The sequence below is a fragment of the Polistes dominula genome, unplaced genomic scaffold (assembly GCF_049000335.1).
Source record: "Polistes dominula isolate Pdom_NZ unplaced genomic scaffold, Pdom_raw_medaka contig_84, whole genome shotgun sequence".
NCBI classification, from domain to species: domain Eukaryota; kingdom Metazoa; phylum Arthropoda; class Insecta; order Hymenoptera; family Vespidae; genus Polistes; species Polistes dominula.
In genome coordinates, this window is record NW_028300944.1 from 2,112,621 (window position 1) to 2,134,028 (window position 21,408).

General features: G+C 29.0%; 1 protein-coding gene across 1 annotated transcript; it reads right to left on the reverse strand.

Moving 5' to 3' along the window:
* Window positions 1-11,591: 11,591 nt before the first annotated feature.
* LOC149032800 (uncharacterized) lies at window positions 11,592-14,004 on the reverse strand. The gene is made up of 5 exons (XM_089171682.1): window positions 13,644-14,004; window positions 13,253-13,447; window positions 12,843-13,037; window positions 12,521-12,722; window positions 11,592-11,804 (listed from the first exon to the last, which is right to left on the reverse strand). Exons 1-4 carry the CDS (start codon window positions 14,002-14,004, stop codon window positions 12,523-12,525), a joined length of 951 nt encoding a protein of 316 aa, XP_089027808.1. The 3' UTR covers window positions 11,592-11,804; window positions 12,521-12,522.
* Window positions 14,005-21,408: the final 7,404 nt, after the last annotated feature.

Below are 21,408 nucleotides of genomic sequence, written 5' to 3' on the forward strand. Positions count from 1 at the left end.
AAACCTTGAAATAAACAAGTTTCGAGAATAATTTATTATATAATACTATTATAATATTATTTGTACTTTTAATTTATAATTATTTATTTAATTATTAATTTAATTATAAAAATGCGCGCCTGTTGGTATGCAACCCTCCAGACACACTTTGAAAATGTTGTTTGCGAGCGTCATCTACTGAGACGACATTTTTTTGCAATTAAAACTGTTTATACACTTATGTATGACGGGTTGCTTAATTTTCGGGCAGAACAAAATTTCGTCTCGACAGATGGTGCTCGCAAGCAACATTTTCAAAGTTTGTCTGGAGGGTTGCATTCATACAGGCGCGCATTTTTATAATAATTACAAAGAAAGTAAATAATAAAACACTTTAAAAAATGTTTGCAAATCAAATATTTTTATAAATAATGATAAAAATTGAACTCTAATATTGTAATTAATTTATGCATATTTTTAGAATAATATTTAGTATTTTATATGAAATAAAAAGAAAAAATCATGCATGCAGTTGCACACAAACACACACATATACAACGCTAAATAGCCAGGAGTGTGGACTACGAAGCAGCGCATAAAGAGAAGACCAAGATAATAAGAAACATATGAATACTACTGTCTTCTATCTCATTCTCTCGAAGGTTCAATCCTATGTTTGTCTCTCTTTCGAAATATTTCGTCGCATTCTTCGTTACAGCGTTTCATAATTTTCAAATTATTCCAATTCTACAGAAATTTTTTTCATTTGAAAAATCATTGAGATTATGTACGTTGGATAATCCTGTTGAAATATTTTTAATAATTATGTATATATATATATATATTTAAATATTATATACGTGTAAACATACTCAAAAAAACGTATAACATTTATTGAAAATTGATTTTCGATGCTCCGACTATACACACACGAATATTTTACGTTCTTATATTTCTATTTGGTCTTATATATATATATATATATATATATATATATATATATATATATCACATTTTATGTATATTTTCTACGAGACAAACGTACCTGGAATGTAGCAACAGAACCAAACGATATTCTACGTCGATTCACATCGACGCTTATCGAAGATGGAAATATTGGTATATTTCATACTCATATATAAATATGTATATATATATTTATTTATTCTGGAGACAGAATATTTTCAGAGAAATAAAATATTGCTTCATGAAATGTCAGAATTTCGTTATTTTTATACGTAAGATTAAACGTCAAACTTTATAATTAATTTTCTTTTTCATTTTAAAAATAAAAAAAAAACGAATATAAAATTTCATCTACTATTATATCATGCAATCAACCTGCTACATGTTTTTTTAATCATATTTATATATACATGTATATATATATATATATATGGATCCTTGAGTGACGCGTTGTTTTCTTATATCCTTGACAATTTACTTGTCAAATAATGAGTATACATAAATGTATCGGATTTTCTGACAAGATAATAGACTAACTCAGGAAGAAAGTAAATAAAAATCGGAAATGAGGACTATCGATTTTACGTCTTCCTCTTCATTTTAAACGTCCAAATGAAAATTGATTTTTATAATATTTCCTCTCTCGAAGTTTTATAATAAAAAAAGACAACAAAAAGAAAAAAGAAGTAAAATGTTTCCATAGATATTTTTCAAGATCGAATAATGATATTCTATCTCTCGACACGGTTACACCGTTCTTAGATTATTTTTCTTATCTTTTTCTTCTTTTTCTTCGTTCTTTTTTCTTTTCTTTTGTATTCCTATGAAATTACGTTTCGATTCCAACTTAATGTAGATTTTCATGGCGTTCGTTCAAACGGAAATCCGATATCAGAAATTGATGTAAACTTTACAATTGGCTCACTTTTTTATCTATTTGTTTATCTTTTTCTATCTCTTTCCATTTATCTAATTATTCCAATTTGATGTCTTTCATTATTACATTCGCACGAATTATTATTATTCCCGTTAAATTTCATTGACGAAACTAACGATCTCCCACAGACAACACATCATTTAAATAATGTGATGTTACCATTTAGTTAGGTTCAAATTCAATCATTCTTCATTAATTCAATTCAATTATTATTTATATTAATTATACAACTTTGCTCCCGCAAGTTTCCTATAAATGGCATTAATGGCAAGTAGACGTCGAATACATACATTATAAACAGCTTCCACAATATTCTTTAGCATCTCGTGAACATAACCTGATAGCACCAGTAATTGATTTGTGTTTACATCCAAATTAGAAATGTCAGTTTTTGAGCCGAATCCTTCTCATTTACTGAAGGTTTTCATTTATTTTTTTAATATGAAAAAATCCGAGGCTGAGGTTCACCGAATGCTCTCAGACACTTATGGTGAGGCTGCTATGAGTGAAAGAACATGTCGTGAGTGCTTTCAATGTTTCAAGAGCGGTGATTTCCGCGTAAAAAATCCAGCATAGTGGTAGAAGACCAAAAGTTTTTGAAGATGAGGAATTAGAGCATTTTCTCGATGAAAACTCGTGTCAAAGTTAAGAGGAGTTGGCAGGATTATTGGGAGTGAGTCAACAAGCAGTTTCAAAAAGCCTAAACAATCTGGGAATGATCCAGAAGCAAGGATATTGGTTGCCATACGAGTTAAAGCCGAGAGATGTTGAACGGCGTTTCTGTTTCTGTGAACAACTGTTTAAAAGAAAAAAACGGAAAGGATTTCAGCATCGCATTGTAACTGGTGACGACAAATGGGTTTTTTACAATAACCTCAAAATTATGGGGTTATCCCGGCCACGCTTGTAAGCTGATGGCTAAACCGATTATTCACGGATCCAAGGTAATGCTCTGTATTTGGTGGGACTAGCTCGATGTAGTATTTTATGAGCTGTTAAAACTGTCTGAAACAATCACAGGGGATCTTTATCGAAGGCAATTAATGCGTTTGAGCCGAACATTGAAAAAAATGGTTGCAATACCTCGAAAGACACGATACAGTTATTTTGCAACATGACAATGCTTGGCCTCATGTTGCAAAAGTTTTCAAAACATACTTGGAAACGTTGAAATGGGAAATCTAACCTACCCTCCGTATTCTTCAGACGTTGCTTCCTCTGGCTACTACTCATTTTGATCGATTTCGCACGGCCTGGCGGACCAGCACTTCCGGTTTTATAAACAAGCCCAAAATTGGACCGATTGGTGGATCACCTCAAAAGGTTATCAGTTCTTTCAACACGGGATCCAATTGCTTATGGATAGGTGAAAGAAGGTAGTGAAAAACAATTGATAATACTTTGAGACACAAATGTATAATCAGTTTGTTTACAATAAAGGTTTGAATTTAATAAAAAAAAACTGCAGCAACAAAGTTGTATTCTTAAATAAAACAATGAAAAGTATAAATGAAAAAATATTTAATAATAGGTAATGTTAGAAATAAAATAAATCTAATTATAATTGAAAAAGAGGGAATAATTTATATCAGTGATAAAAATTAATGTGTAAAAGTTATCGATTAGGTTCATATCTTATTTTTGAAGAAAAATTCTTTATCGTTCGAGGATCTAGACAAAGGTAAGACATCCTTTATCGTACCTTTTACTTTTTACTAAGGTAGAAAATGTCTTCTTTTTTTATCTTAAAAGCAGATTTTCTTGTCAGGTCCGATAAGTTATTCTTTGTTTTATTTCTTTCGTTTCATTTTTTTTTTGTACGATACGAGTCTAGATTAGAAGGATGAAGACAAATGGATGCACAAAGATCTGATAATGACTTTGGTAGGAAAAGCTAAAGAACGTTGAAGGAACGTTGTTTTGATCAACTCGTTTGGTGAAATTAACAAAAACAAAAAAAAAGAAAAAAGAAGAAGAAAAAATGAGAAAGGTAAAGTTAATAACACCGTTGGAATATCAGTACCTATTAAAAGGTTTAAAGGAAAAATTACGAGGAGTAATTTAAAAGGTAATATCAGTGACGTAATTCTCCCTGTAAAAAAACTCACGACATAATTTGGAACATAAAAAAACTGATCAACGAATGACATTATCGTTACGTTTCACTTTTTTAACTAACCAACTTAAAGTAATCTCGTTATTATATTATTCCTCTTTGTCGTTTTAACTTTTCTTTCTACATATTTTTAATGGTTCGTCAAACAAATCGAAATATGTTTTAATATTATATACTGCGAGATTTAATTTTGTTAGAAGAAATCAACTCACCTTTGATGAGTTGCGTTAAATTTATAATGATTAACAGTAATACGATTTTAATTAAAAATATAATATTACGGTTATATAAAACTTTGATATCATATTTTGTTATTAAAACAAATATATATATGTTTCGTTAATTTCGAGAGTGGTGCAAAGTGCATTTTTTTATTATTAAATAAATTTATCTCATTGTTCTTGACACAAGTCACTATTATAATTAATCCCTGAGAACAACTTTTATTTAAGTATGAAAAATATTTATAAAATCATATTTATTTTGTTCCAAACAATATACAGACTTCAATTGAAAATGATTTTCAATTAATTTTTGATTTAAAATCACTTTCAAAATAAACGAATCATATATATTGTTGGAAAATATAGGAAAATAATTAAAACTCGGATAATGAATTACTGTGCAATTATTTAAACTGTGAGTCAAAGGGTAGAGAGATCGTATTCAGGAAGGAGACAAGTAAGTCCATTTTGGTCGTCTACCTAATTCGTGAAACCTTGCATGTCGGTGTTTCCTAAGCGACTGTTCTACGATGTCCTCCTCTCTTGACCTAATGGTTTCTGACACGTTTGCTTCGATAAGGAATTAGGTCCAATGTGCATAGTACTGTTTGTGATTCTCCCCGTTATCGAAATTCTCTATCCAAAATTCTTATAAAGGTTTTTTGAAGTAAAAACTTCTTTAGAATCGGGGGTGATTTGAAAAGGGATGTGACGAAAGAGAGAGTGAGATAGAATATAGTCTACAGTTTTTCCTACTCTCGATTTCCTCTTTGTGCAATGCTTCGTTGCCTCCCCACTACTAACTACTAGGCATTGTATGTATGTGTGTTTGTGTTCGACTGTATACTACAAAGCGTATTAATTACAAAATTAAAATTAAATTGTTATCATTATTTATAAAAACATTACGCCTGTAAGAATGCAATCCACTAGACACATTTAAAAATGTTGATTGCAAGTGCCATCTGTTGGGACGAAATTTGTTTTCTACTAAAACTGTTTTATACAATTTTGAATAACGGGTTGCCTAACTTTCGGACAAAAAAAGAAATCCGTCTCAATAAATGGCGCTTGCAACAAAAATTTTCAAGAGTGTATGGACGATTGCATTCTCAAAGGCGCGAATTTGTATAATTAATAAATAAATAATTACAACAAAAGTAAAAATAAAATATAATAATATTATATAATAAATTATCTTATTTCTGATAGTTTTCATTCATCTCATTCTTTCGAAATTTGCTTTTTGAACGTTTCACTTCTAACTTCATTTGTAACCTATTTGATTAAAATACAAGTTTCTAAAATAATATTGTTCAATGATGAATAAAAAAGCTTCCCGCTCCTTCTTACCCCATTCCCACCCATTTACCACCCTTTTCCTACATTTAATAAAACTATTTTTATAGAAGATAACGTGTCAGTCTGAAGATGAATTTCGAATAAGACCGTGCACAGAACATATATTCCATTCTGTAATTAACAATTATTTTAATACTCCAATGCACTCCAATTATATTTAAATAGTTATAGTACAAGAGTTATATACAAGGAGTTAAAAAATACCATTCAATATTTATATGGTATATAGAATATACTGTCGTGTATATTTGGAAGAAAGAAGAAGAACAAGAAACATTTTTGTTTGCTCATATACGATACTTTAATCACATGGAAAACGTTAATATGTACATTACTTAAGTAAAGTGCGAAAACTTCTTGATTTTGTACGTTAACAGAGATAATTATTTTATCTGCAAATTAATAAAGTTTACAAGCTTTAGTTATAGCATGTAGAGGGAGTTCACGTAATGCTAGACACTTATATATTTCAAAAAATAATTATGTGAACAATTCAAAAACGGGTGAAAGAGGTGTGTAATCATACGATTCAGTTTATCGGTAACGCTCAAGGCAAAATCAAGATTGGTCAATTTTTTTTTTCTGCAGGAAAACACTGCATCGTCTAAGATTCAGGTGAATGTTACAGCTACATTTCTGTGCTTAAGTCTTTATGATATTTGTCCATCTATAAAAGGGCTCCATTTTTATTCGTTGTAGATGAATCTTTTCGTTAATTTTCCAAACAGACTAGGTGTTGATCGCGTAATGTTGGTATTACTATTTCCCCTAGTACCGAACAAAGATGGTCTCTTAACGTTGTACAGTGAAACCTACATTCAAATTAGCAAAAGAAAAAAAAAGAAGACAAATATTTATATACACAATGAGTAACAGAATTATTCTATTTATCATTACTGACAAAGTTTATAAACAATAATTGATACACAATGTTTTCAAATTCAAATTCATTTGAAGTTCATATCATTTCAATGAACAGAAAATCTATTTTAAAATTATTTATTCGTTTAATGAATAAATTGAGATCACTTTTATTGCATTCAAAAGAATATTTTATTCTAAAAAGACTATATTATTTCAAATAAATGATAAGAAAAAAAAATTAGGTATATTATATCATTTGTATCCAGTACGTCAAATTTAAAATGAATTTTATGAAACGAATATTTTTAAATCAATATTATTAGTAGTGTCTAGTAACGGTTAATATGATATTATATACTGAAGTAAAAAAAAGCATAAATAAATTTTGACAATGATCATAAAAGCTTCAAAATATGTTAAAAACAAGCAAACAAATACACAAAATTAATAAAATTTTTCTCTAAATTCTTCCCACTTTCCACTTTCTGATGTTCCAAAGTTTTCAAAAAGAAAATAACATTAAATTTCACTTGTTGAATTTAACAATATTTTCAAAAAAAAAAATATATATATATGCATATTCTATAATAAATATTAATATTTATTGTATATACATTACTATTAGGTATAAGATTGCTCCTGTATTTTGTCTTCCAATTTCAATAGTATTTCCAGATTGTTTGTGCGCCTTATAACTGTAGATACGCTTATTCCCAGTTTTTTTGCCAACTTCCTTTGAGATATATCCGGGTCTTCATGGATCAAACGCACTAATTCTTCATCTTCCCATTCTCTACGTTGTGTTTTTGAAGTAAGTTTTTCTAAATTGAAATTATCTTTCTTGAAGCGTTTATACCACACACAACATGTACTTAAGGATATAATATCCTATATATATATATATATATATATATATGTATATAACTATTAGGTATAAAACTTAGCTTACGCTTTTTTTCTTTTAATTGGTTTTGTGTTACCGGACTGTTTATGCGCTTATTAACTGTACGTCGACGTATTCCCAATTGTTTTGTCAATTTCCTTTTATTTATATCCGGGTTTTCATTGATCGAACGCACTAATTCTTTATCTTCCCTTTCTCTACGTGGTGTTTTTGAAGTAGATCTTTCTAAGTTGAAATCATCTATACAATAGCGATTATACTACACACAACATGTACTTAAAGATATAATATCCTATATATATATATTAATTATATATCATTTTTCCAATCGTTAAACTTCATTTCTTTAATTTCACAATTTTTTCATAAAAATAAATAGAAGAAAAAAAAATATATATAAAACTATTAGGAATAAAACTCTGCTTACGCCCTTTTTCTTTTAATTTTTTTTGTATTTCCGGATTCTGTCTGCGGTTATAAAGTGTACGTTTGCTTATTCTCAATTGTTTTGCTAACTGCATTCGAGTTATATTCGGGTTTTCATGGATCAAACGCACTAATTCTTCATCTTCCCATTCTCTACGCCGTGTTTTTGAAGTAGATCTTTTTAAGTTGAAATCATCTATACAATAGTGATTATACTACACACAACATGTACTTAAAGATATAATATCCTATATATATATATATATATTAATTATATATCATTTTTCCAATCGTTAAACTTCATTTCTTTAATTTCACAATTTTTTCATAAAAATAAATAGAAGAAAAAAAAATATATATAAAACTATTAGGAATAAAACTCTGCTTACGCCCTTTTTCTTTTAATTTTTTTTGTATTTCCGGATTCTGTCTGCGGTTATAAAGTGTACGTTTGCTTATTCTCAATTGTTTTGCTAACTGCATTCGAGTTATATTCGGGTTTTCATGGATCAAACGCACTAATTCTTCATCATCCCATTCTCTACGTGATCTTCTTGAAGTAGGTCTTACTGAGATGAAATTACCTTTCTTAAAGTATTTATACCTCACTCAAAAACTACTTAAGGATATAATATCCTATATATATATATATATCGTTTTTCCAATCATTAAACTCAATTTCTTGAATTTTACAATTTTTTCAAAAATAAATAGAAAAAAAATATATATATATATATATAACTGTTAGGTATAAAACTTTGCTTACGCCCTTTTTCTTTTAATTTGTTTTGTATTTTTGCACTGTTTAAACGCCTATTAACTGTATCTACGCTTATTCCTAGTTTTTTTGCCAACTTCCTTTGAGATATATACGGGTCTTCATGGATCAAACGCACTAATTCTTCATCTTCCCATTCTCTACGTTGTGTTTTTGAAGTAGGTTTTTCTAAGTTGAAATCATTTCTCTTAAAGAGTTTATACCACACACAACATGTACTTAAGGATATAATATCCTATATATATATATATATATATATATATATATATACATTAATTATATATCATTTTTCTAATCGTTAAACTTCATTTCTTTAATTTTACAATTTTTTCATAAAAATAAACAGAAGAAAAAAAAATATATATATATAACTGGTAGGAATAAAACTTTGCTTACGCCCTTTTTCTTTTAATATGTTTTGTATTTCCAGACTCTTTAGGCGAATTGAAACTGTAGATTGGCCTAATCCCAATTGTTTTGCCAATTGCATTTGAGTTATATCTGGATTTTCTTGGATCAAACGCACTAATTCTTCATGTTCCCATTCTCTACGTTGATTTCTTGAAGTAATTTTTTCTAACTTCAAATCACCTATACGGAAGCGTTTATAGCACACATAACATGTACTAAAGGATATAATATCCTAAATATATATATACATAACTATTAAATATAGAACTTTGCTTACGTCCTTTTTCTTTTAATTTGTTTTGTATTTCTACACTGTTTAAACGCTTATTAACTGTAGGTCGATTTATTCCCAATTGTTTTGCTAACTTCCTTTTACTTATATGCGGGTTTTCATGGATTAAACGTACTAATTCTTCATCTTCCCATTCTCTATGTGGTTTTTTTGAAGTACGACTTTCTAAGTTAAAATCACCACTCCTAAAGTAGCTATACCACTTTTTAATTGTTCTTAAGGATGCAATATCAGCTCCATAAGCATATGAGAGCATTCGGTAAGCCTCAGAGACGGATGTTTTACTATTAAAATAATAAATTATCACCTCCCTCAAATGACGAGTAGTCGGTATATAATTTGACATTTCTAAATATAAATAACTATATGATATAAACACAATTCAACTACTAATACTATATCAAGTTATGCTCACAAAATATTGAAGAGTATTCCAAGCTGTCTTATATATATGTATTCGACGTCTACTTGTCGCTAATGCCATCTACAGAAAAGCTATATATGTAGGAGAGTTTTAAGTGTAGCAGAGGTAGACAAAAGCTAGTATTCAGTTCTTTCTGTAGATCTCATTTTATTTGAAAAAGAGAAATCTATCCAGATTAAAAGAAACGATTAGGTGGGCCATAAAACCATAAACGAACCTTGAGGGTTATTAGGCTATTGGTGTAATAAAAAACCATGTGTGCAGTGTAGGGACCCTTTGAAGAATTTCCGATATGCGATGCCATAAAAAGGTGTAACATTCCGATGTGCTAGATTAAGTTTCTGTATGCATAGTTCCCACTACCGAAAACCATAGGCTGTACCTGTCGGTGGACTATGGGGTGGATCCTTATGCTATTGGTCAGTTAGATTTGTAAGCTTCTTCCCTCTCAAAAAGGGGTGTAGGTGATTTCTGATATAAAAGACATGGAAAGGAATAAGAAAAGAGAGTCTCGGTGGTAGAAGCAATGGAGTGTCAGTCGTAGAAGTAGAACAGTAGCAGTCGTAGCCGTAGTTAGATATCAGTTGTAACAGTCGCAGTTTTATCAGTTGTAACAGTCATAAGAATTCAGTCGCTCATCTAAGTTGTAACCGTAAGATTGTGAAATTAATATTGTACCTTTTCTAATACCTGTTTTAAATAAATCTTATTAGTAGGATTAAACTGGGTGTATGTTCACCTCGCACCTCTCACCCTAAATAAATTAAATCCCTACATATATATATGTTCATGCAAAATATATTACTATTACATTTATTTAATGTGTAGGGGAGTTCACGTAACGTCTAACATTACCTAGCGCCGGCCACTAATATATAAACCGTTTCTTTTCAAAATGGTGTCAATCTACTTTTCCTTTTTTCAAGAAAATTAAAGATTCATATATTTGTTAATTTAAAAATTTAGGCAAATTTTATAAAATCTGGCAATATTTCTACTGATGTATCAATGTGTCATCTAGTTATATAAATTCGTTTTAGGCAAATTTGACTGAAGTAACGTATATTTACTTACTGCATTAAACTGACACCACTTTCTAAATGAAACAATTGTGAAAATCGTTTAATTTCAATTTTGAAAAATCAAATATCATTTAAAGTTTGTTTTATATTAACCAAATTCTGTATCCTAATAATGACAAAATATAAAATGGAAGTAGTATTTTTAATTTTAGACGTTAATTACATTGTTAAAAATACAATATATTGGTAGTATTTACTTATGCTCTGTATATGAGAGTTTTTTCAAATATTTATGATACACAGGTGGTATATAAGGTAATAACTACTTGAAATGTTTATATTTTTCTTAACTAATAGGTCAAACGTCTTGGTACACAGCCGCCACGGATATTTTTTCAAATTTTAGCGATGTTTTAGGATATGTAGATAATTTACAGTTTTAAATTCTTTGTTTTTAATCGATGTTTTAAATAAAATAATATATGGTACAATTGTAATAAACCTCATCCATCATATTGGCAAGCAATTAACCTTTTCTTCATTAGTGTTTCTTCTTATCTGTTTTTTGATTGTGTTTTGAATATTTTTATGAAAATGAAATTTTCTCGTTTTATTTCATGTAAAGTGAATTTATTATTTATTTATATTGTTTTATTAAATCATAATAATCTTTTGATTTATATGGGAAATCCTTTTTCTCTTCTTTTTTTTTTACTATAGAAATAGGACTAAGACCTCTTTCAAAATAAACGTTCCATATCTATGAAAAGAATAATAAAAAACCTGATAAAACGTGTTGTACAGGATCATACAATCTATTTTATCAGTGAAGCTCAAAATAATATCTGGAGAGGTCAATTTCTGTTCTCAGCAAGAAAAACACTGCATCGTCTAAGATTCAGGTAAATGTTACAGCTACATTTCTGTGCTTAAGTCTTTATGGTATTTGTCCATCTATAAAAGGGCTCCATTTTTATTCGTTGTTGATGAATTTTTTTGTTGGTTTTCAAAACGGCTTAGGTGTTGATCGCGAAATGTTAGTATTACTATTTCCCCTAGTACCGAACAAAGATGGTCTCTTAACGTTGTACAGTGAAACCTACATTCAAATTAGCAAAAGAAAAAAAAAGAAGACAAATATTTATATACACAATGAGTAACAGAATTATTCTATTTATCATTACTGACAAAGTTTATAAACAATAATTGATACACAATGTTTTCAAATTCAAATTCATTTGAAGTTCATATCATTTCAATAAACAGAAAATCTATTTTAAAATTATTTATTCGCTTAATGAATAAATTGAGATCACTTTTATTGCATTCAAAAGAATATTTTATTCTAGAAAGACTATATTATTTCAGATAAATGATAAGAAGAAAAAATTAGGTATATTACATCATTTGTATCCAGTACGTCAAATTTAAAATGAATTCTATGAAACGAATATTCGTAAATCAATATTATTTGTAGTGTCTAGTAACGGTTAATATGATATTATATACTGAAGTAAAAAAAATCATAAATAAATTTTGACAATGATCATAAAAGTTTCAAAATATGTTAAAAACAAACAAACAAATAATAAAATTTTTTTCTCAATTCCTCCCACTTTCCACTTTCTGATGTTCCAAAGTTTTAGAAAAGAAAATAACATTATTATTATATACATATATACATATATATCAAATAAATATCATTTTTCCAATCATTAAATTTCACTTGTTGAATTTAACAATATTTTCAAAAAAATATATATATATATATGCATATTCTATAATAAATATTAATATTTATTGTATATACATTACTATTAGGTATAACATTGCTCCTGTATTTTGTCTTCCAATTTCAATAGTATTTCCAGACTGTTTGTGCGCCTTATAACTGTAGATACGCTTATTCCCAGTTTTTTTGCCAACTTCCTTTGAGATATATCCGGGTCTTCATGGATCAAACGCACTAATTCTTCATCTTCCCATTCTCTACGTTGTGTTTTTGAAGTAAGTTTTTCTAAATTGAAATTATCTTTCTTGAAGCGTTTATACCACACACAACATGTACTTAAGGATATAATATCCTATATATATATATATATATGTATATAACTATTAGGTATAAAACTTTGCTTACGCTTTTTTTCTTTTAATTGGTTTTGTGTTACCGGACTGTTTATGCGCTTATTAACTGTACGTCGACGTATTCCCAATTGTTTTGTCAATTTCCTTTTATTTATATCCGGGTTTTCATTGATCGAACGCACTAATTCTTTATCTTCCCTTTCTCTACGTGGTGTTTTTGAAGTAGATCTTTCTAAGTTGAAAACACCTATACGGAAGCGTTTATACCTCATACATCATGTACTAAAGGATATAATATCCTATATATATATATATATATATATATACATTAATTTTATATCATTTTTCCAATCGTCAAACTTTATTTCTTTAATTTTACAATTTTTTCATAAAAATAAACAGAAGAAAAATATATATATATATATATATATATATAACTATTAGGAATAAAACTTTGCTTACGCCCTTTTTCTTTTAATTTGTTTTGTATTTCCGGATTTTGTCTGCGGGTATAAAGTGTACGTTTGCTTATTCCCAATTGTTTTGCTAACTGCATTTGAGTTATATTCGGGTTTTCATGGATCAAACGCACTAATTCTTCATCTTCCCATTCTCTACGTGGTGTTTTTGAAGTAGATCTTTTTAAGTTGAAATCATCTATACAAAAGCGATTATACTACACACAACATGTACTTAAAGATATAATATCCTATATATATATATATATATATACATTAATTATATATCATTTTTCCAATCGTTAAACTTCATTTCTTTAATTTCACAATTTTTTCAAAAATAAATAGAAAAAAAAATATATATACATAACTATTAGGAATAAAACTTTGCTTACGCCCTTTTTCTTTTAATTTGTTTTGTATTTCCAGACTGTTTAAACGCCTATTAACTGTAGCTCTGCTTAATCCCAATTGTTCTGCCAACTTCCTTTGAGATTTATACGGGTCTTCATGGATCAAACGCACTAATTCTTCATCTTCCCATTCTCTATGTGGTTTTTTTGAAGTAGGACTTTCTAAGTTAAAATCGCCACTCCTAAAGTAGCTATACCACTTTTTAATTGTTCTTAAGGATGCAATATCAGCTCCATAAGCATATGAGAGCATTCGGTAAGCCTCAGAGGCGGATTTTTTACTATTAAAGTAATAAATTATCACCTCCCTCAAATGACGAGTAGCCGGTATATAATTTGACATTTCTAAATATAAATAACTATATGATATAAACACAATTCAACTACTAATACTATATCAAGTTATGCTCACAAAATATTGAAGAGTATTCCAAGCTGTCTTATATATATGTATTCGACGTCTACTTGTCGCTAATGCCATCTACAGAAAAGCTATATATATGTTCATACAAAATATATTACTAATAAATTTATTTAATTTGTAGGGGGAGTTCACGTAACGTCTAACATCACCTAGCGCCGGCCACTAATATATAAACCGTTTCTTTTCAAAATGGTGTCAATCTACTTTTCCTTTTTTCAAGAAAATTAAAGGTTCATATATTTGTTAATTTAAAAATTTAGGCAAATTTTATAAAATCTGGCAATATTCTACTGATGTATCAATGTGTCATCTAGTTATATAAATTCGTTTTAGGCAAATTTGACTAAACTAATGTATATTTACGGGCTGCAAATAAACTTACATCACTTTCTAAATGAAACAATTGTAAAAATTATTTAATTTCCATTTAAAAAAATCAAATATAACATTTAAAATATGTTTTATATTATTCCAATTTTGTTTACAAATAATGACAAGATATAAAATGGAAGTATTATTTTTAAATTTAGACGCTAATTACATTGATACAAATACAATATATTGGTAGTATTTACTTATGCTCTGTATAGGAGAGTTTTTTCAAATATTTATGATACACAGGAGGTATATAAGTTAATAACTACTTGAAATGTTTATATTTTCCATAAAAAATAGGTCTGATACCTTGGTACAAAGCTGCCAAGGCTACTTTTTCAAATTTCAGCGATTTTTTAGAACGTGTAGGTAATTTACAGTTTTTATTTCTTTGTCTTTCATCAATGTTTTATATAAAATCGCGTATGGTGCACTTTTAAGAAACCTTATCCAACATTCTTGACATCAATTTATCTTTTGTTCATTAATGTTTCTACTTATCTGTTTTTTGATTGCGTTTTGAATATTTTTATGAAAATGAAATTTTCTCGTTATATTTCATGTTAAACGAATTTATTATGTTTTTTATATTGTTTTATTAAATCATAATAATCTTTTGATTTATGTGGGAAATCCTTTTTCTGTTCTTTTTCTTTTTTTACTATAGAAATAGGACTAAGACCTCTTTCAAAATAAACGTTCCATATCTATGAAAAGAATAATAAAAAACGAATAAAACGTGTTGTACAGGATCATACAATCTATTTTATCAGTGAAGCTCAAAATAACATCTGGAGAGGTCAATTTCTGTTCTCAGCAAGAAAAACACTGCATCGTCTAAGATTCAGATAAGTGTAACAGCAGCATTTCAGTGTTGAGGTCCTTAAGATATTTGTTCATTTATAAAAGGCTTCATTAGAACTCGTTATGGGTAAATTTTTTTCTTGATTTTCAAAACGGATTAGATATTAATCACGTAATGTTTTTATTATGTTGTCCCTTATTATCAATCAGAACTAGTCCTTTTACGCTTTAAACTTAAATCTACACTTACAATAGCAACAGAAAAAAAAATGAATATTTATATACACAGTGAGTCACATAGTTATTCTATATATCATTACTGACAAAGCTTATAAACAATAATTGTTAAACAGTCTTTTCAAATTCATATACACAGTTAATCTATATTAAAATTATTTATTAGTGTAATGTATAAATTGATATCAATTTTATTACTTTAAAAAAAATATTTTATTCTAAAAAAAATATATCATTTCAGATAAATGATAAGAATAAAATAATTAGGTTTAATATATCATTCGTATCCAGTACGTACAATATAATATGAATTATATCGAAAACGAAAACTCGTAAATCAATATGATTTGTAGTGTCTATTAATGGTTAATATAATATTATATACTGAAGTAAAAAAAATCATAAATAAACTTTGACAATAATGATAAAAGTTTCGAAAAATGTTTTAAACAAACAAACAAACAAAAAAATAAAACTATTCTTTAAATTCCTCTTATTTTAAACTGACTGATATTTTAAAGTTTTCAATAAAAAAAAAACCTTTTTTTATATATATATAAATGAAATATCATTTTTCCAATCGTTAAATTTTGTTTCTTGAATTTTACAATATTTTCCGAAAAATAAATAGAAGAAAATTAATATATATTATATTATATTAGTATTTAATATATATATTACCAAGAGGTACAGAACTTTGCTCCTGCTCTTTTTCTTTTAATTTGTTTTGATATTCCTGACTGTTGTGGTATTTCCAAACTGTTGATACACTCACTCCTACTTTTGCTGCCATCTCTGCTAGAGTAATACTCGGGTCTTCAAGTCTCAAACGCACTAATTCTTCAATTAGCTGTTCTTTATTTAGTTGTTTATCAGTAGTTCTGCTTATGTTGAAATCACCTTTCTCGAATCTTTTATACCAATTGTAACATGTTGTTTGTGATATAATACCCTGGCCATAAGCGTCTATGAGCATTCGGTGTGCCTCAACGGCTGGTTCGATACTATTAAAATAATAAAGTATCACCTCCCGCAAATGACGATCAGTCGGCTTATAATCTGACATTTCTAATTTAAAATAACTATTTGATGTAAATACAAGTCAATTACTGATTCTTTCAAGTTATGTTCACAAAATGGTAAAGAGTATTCCAAACTGTCTTATATGTATGTATTCGACGTCTACTCGTCACTAATGCCATCTACATGATAGCTATATATATATGTCTATACATAATATATATTACAACTACATTTAATATATAGGGGGAGTTCACGTAACTTCGGATGGCACCTGGTGAAAGCCACTCATATATTTCAAAAATAATAATCAAAAACGTGTGAAAGGGGTGCAGGGTCATACGATCCAGTTTATCAGTGAAGCTCAAGGCAACATCAGGAGATTCAGATAAGTGTTATAGCTACATTTCTGAGTTTAAGTCTCAATGGTATTTGTTCATTTATAAAGTTCTAAATTTCGTTGTATATGAATTTTTTTGTTAATTTTCAAAACAGATTAGGTATAGATCACATTGTGTTGGTATTATCGTGTCTCCTAGTACAGAACTTAAATAGTCTCTTAATGCCGGACAGTGAAGACTACGTTGAAAATTGCAAGAGAAAAGTACGAGCAACAAACTAAAGACGTGAAAGCCAAAGGAAGATGTGAAGTAAAGAAGAAACAAACCAAAGGAGTAAAAGATAAGGGAAAAAGTGGATATAGAGATAAGAAAAAGCAACTACTGATTAAGATATCTGAAATTGAAAGAACTACTGGCGTAGTTTGCTTAGCGGACTATGACGAAGACTTTATACAGTGCTCCGGTTGCCATAGATAGGCTCATGAAACATGTGTAGACATTCCTGAATTTTCAGACCTCTACATATGTGATCAATGCAACTACTACGACATATATCGTGATTTCTTCAAATCCCTTTCACACACGCTAAATGTAAATGAGCAGTAAATTGTTTTGTAATTGTTGTAATTAACAAATGTTTTGAATCTCATAAATTATGTTTCTGAAGTGTTTTAGAGATATGTAAAATAAATTGAGTATTGTTTTTTTCAATTTGAAGCATCTTAAATTATGTTGAATGGACTCGGGCTCCTTCAAATTTTACAATGAATCTGGTTGTTAATTTTGAAAGTAGCCTAACTCGATTTTTGTTAATAAAACGCATATTAATTGTCACTATTTTAATAGGAACTATAAATTGAACACCCTTAGATACACTTAAACATTATAATTCATTAGTATATTTTTAATTGCATTGAAACGCAAACTCTTCAATATCTTGATACATAAATGAAACTCCATTCTCCAAACTCGGCCAGTTTCAAAATATGCAACTTAATTAATGATATCCTTTATGTGAGTTTCTCTGATACTTAATATACACATTTGTTTGCATTAGAACAACAGCAAATTCATGACACATCATTACGAATACCGACTAATCTACCATTAAAACCGATTATTAATTACAGTAGATAAATACAGATTATCCATACTTCTATTTCCTACTCACAACAAATATGTATGAATTTGTTCATGCTTATGTGTGTATATGGGTAATGTGAAGTTTTTTCAATGTCGACCTTCTCTGATGTGAAATTTTTGTGGTACGTAGTCTCTTTGTAGTTCAATGCATGTATGTTAAATATATGTGTGTGTATTGTATATGGTTAAACCGCAACACACATATATGTCTATTATCTGACTTGTTTTATGTGTGTACCGAGTAGCCCAAATGTTTGCTCGACCATGCATAAATCATTTCGTACAAATATGTTTGGTCAACTTAACGGCCCAACCGAACTGCCAAGATTTCATTTCGATGAATCATCTTTAATAAGAAAACGATTTTGAATGAAGATGGTAAGAAAAAAAAAATTTCTAAACGCACATATGAGTCTTTAGTCAACACAAATTATTTTCATTAGAGAGATAGCATTCAAAAGATTAAATGACTTAGTCGACAAAATGATATCTTCTAAAAAAAAAAAAAAAAAGTAAGAAAAACTTTTATCGTTGGTTGGTTTTATTTTCTTCCGGATCATGATACATTTCAGTTTCCTTTATCATCATCTTCCTCGACATTCTTTCCTCCAGATACATTCCCATGCAGATATAGATGTTACGCAACGGTTTTATGGTGTTACGTGGATTATGTTAGGATTATACGAGCATATCGTGTATTGGGAAAAAAGCAAAAGGGTAGTAGTAACATTCGAAATGGTCCGGAAACTGTGTTCAACCACATTTTGTTGGGGAAAAAAAAAATCTATTCAGTATAAAGCCACCGATTTTTCGTACGAGATAAAATGTAAAATGAAAAATGAAAAATGAAATAGCTTATATACTTGTATACTAAATCCTATAAATCTATATTGTATATGTTAATAAATAGAAAGTATAAAACATATATTTACATTTACATATTGGACGTTATACGTGATATTTCAAAATAGTTTATATTGAAACCACGAAGAGCCATACTATGCGAAGGTATTCTAGTTGATGGACACGTAGGAAAGTCAAATCATGTTTCGTGTACTTTCCACAAAGTTCGACCAGTATACTACACATAGAGACCTAAAGTAAAAGAGAAAGAGAGAGATAGAGAAAGAGAGAGAGAGAGTGAGAGGAATTGATATACCTTATCTGTGTATATTATAAACGAACTTCCTTTTACGGTAAAATCTTCACTATTTTGCATCTTCAATTTTCCTGGTTATGTATACGCGTTCTAAAACGAGCTTAACGTAACCTACTTTCCTTTCCGGGAGGTTGAGAAAAGGTTAAGAGCATAGAAAGGTAGTGGTGGTTTCCTTGAAATTAGTAGACAGCAATACGTATCACGATGCTTTACTCTTTTTCTTTTTTTTTGGGTTGGAATACATCACACACATACATAGAAAGAGAGAGAGAGAGAGAGAGAGAGTAGATTAACATTTCTAGTTAGAACTCAAAGTAATAATATTCCTGAGTTATTTGACATTCCTGTGCCTTCGTAATTATGTTTGCCATTTTCTAGGCCACTTTGTTCCACGAATATATTCGATATGTCGTTAATATTTCAGTGACATTTTCAGCTCTATTGTTAATCTTGAAGTTTCACTTAACAAAAAATATCAGACACTTAAATGTTATTGATGAGAATCATAAGATTAATTGCTGCTTCGTTTTTATTTGTATGAATGGAAATAGGAAAAGGAAAAACTGTGAACCGATTAAATTGTCAGATGGTATAATGATCTCTAAAAACAAGAAATCAATTAGAAGGATAATGGTACAACTCACGAATAAGTTGTTAATTGTGGTAAGATTAAGAACACCTGTGGTATGAATTATTATATTAATAAAGATTTTTAATCAGTTGATAGTACTAAAAGTTAAAAGATTCATTTCTTTGTTTTAATTGTAAGTGAACAGTGAACCATAGATGAATTGTTTCCTAAAAGAAAGAAATCAATTAGATGGATAACTGTAGAACTCACGAATAAATTGTTAATTGTGGTAAGATTAAGAACACCTGGTAGGATTTTTATTATTAATAAGATTTAAAATAAGTTCACAGAACTCGAAGTTATAAGATTAATTGCTTCGTTTTAATTGTAAGTCGGGAAAAGTGACCCAAATATTGAACCATAGATGAATTGATCCCTAAAAGAAAAAAAATCAATTAGAAGAATAACTTGAATGAAATATTAATTGCGGTAAGACAAAGAACACCTGATAGAATTTTTATTATTAACCAGTTAATTATGGAGCCCTCATTTGAGACCGCGCACTGTTTTGTGTCGCCAGAATAAGGCCATGACGAGTATATTCGTCAATGAAAAAGTAAGTTATGTTTGAAACATATTGAAATTTGAGTATATGTTTTGTTTTTCTCAAAAATTACAAATTTAAATGGCCAATGTGGTCGTTACTTTATACGTATGACGAGTATATTCGTCAATACACTTCTCTATGACGAGTATACTCGTCAATTACAGAGTAAGTTATGCTTCAAACATATTGAAATTGGAGTATACGTTTTGTTTTTCTAAAAAATTACAATTTAAATGGCCAATGGTGGCTACTTTATATTCACGACGAGTATACTCGTCAATGCACTTCTGCACTCGTACATCACAGTAAATTGATTAATAAGATTCCGAATAAGTTGACAGAACTAAAAATTACAAGATTAATTGCTTTCTTTTTAATATTAACCTGTTAATCGGGTGGGACGTATAAATACGTCAAACGTATTGTTTTAAAGCTAAAAGTACAAATCTTTGTACTTAATATATAAATAAATGAAAAAATATGTATTTCCTAGTCTTTTCATTTATTTTAAGCATAAATAATAATAAATAATAAAAAAAGGTGCGTAATTAAAAGGGGTTTCCCCGATTAACACGTTGAGCGCCACGTCAGTCATCGGTGGCTGACACTAGACTTTCCATTTAGGCCGCGTCAATCATGGATGACTGACACGTTCAACTATTTTTTTAATACAAAGTAACGCCTGTGGCCTGACAGGAATTTCTCTAAGAATTCATGTGGCGCTGAACGTGTTAATAGGTTGAGAATCGTAAGAAATTAATTAGAAGGATAACTATAGCACCTACGAACAAGATATTAATTGAGATAAGATATAGAACACACACACACATATGTACATGTACATAGAAAAACGTGGTATGATATTTATATATAATTAAAAAGATTTGATATATAAGTTGACAGAACCTAGAATTGAATTTTTTTTTTTATCTCGTTTGTCCTATTTCTCGAGTCAAAATTTGATTCGCGTTTTTATTCAATATGCGCATGTGCGCGAATAATACCGTGGCGCGCAGTGAAAGACCGCGAGAGTGGTCTTTCAGGATTTCGCAATCAGTCGGCCAAG

Excerpts from the sequence above, each read along its gene's own strand:
- LOC149032800 (XM_089171682.1), bottom strand. The coding sequence starts at position 14,004 with ATGTCAAATTATATACCGGCTACTCGTCATTTGAGGGAGGTGATAATT. Across the intron at positions 13,448-13,643 it reads CAAATTAAAAGAAAAAGGGC|ATGATTTCAACTTAAAAAGA; the intron begins GTAAGCAAAGTT and ends GCTTTTGTATAG. Across the intron at positions 12,723-12,842 it reads CCAATTAAAAGAAAAAAAGC|AAAAACTTACTTCAAAAACA; the intron begins GTAAGCAAAGTT and ends ATTTCAATTTAG.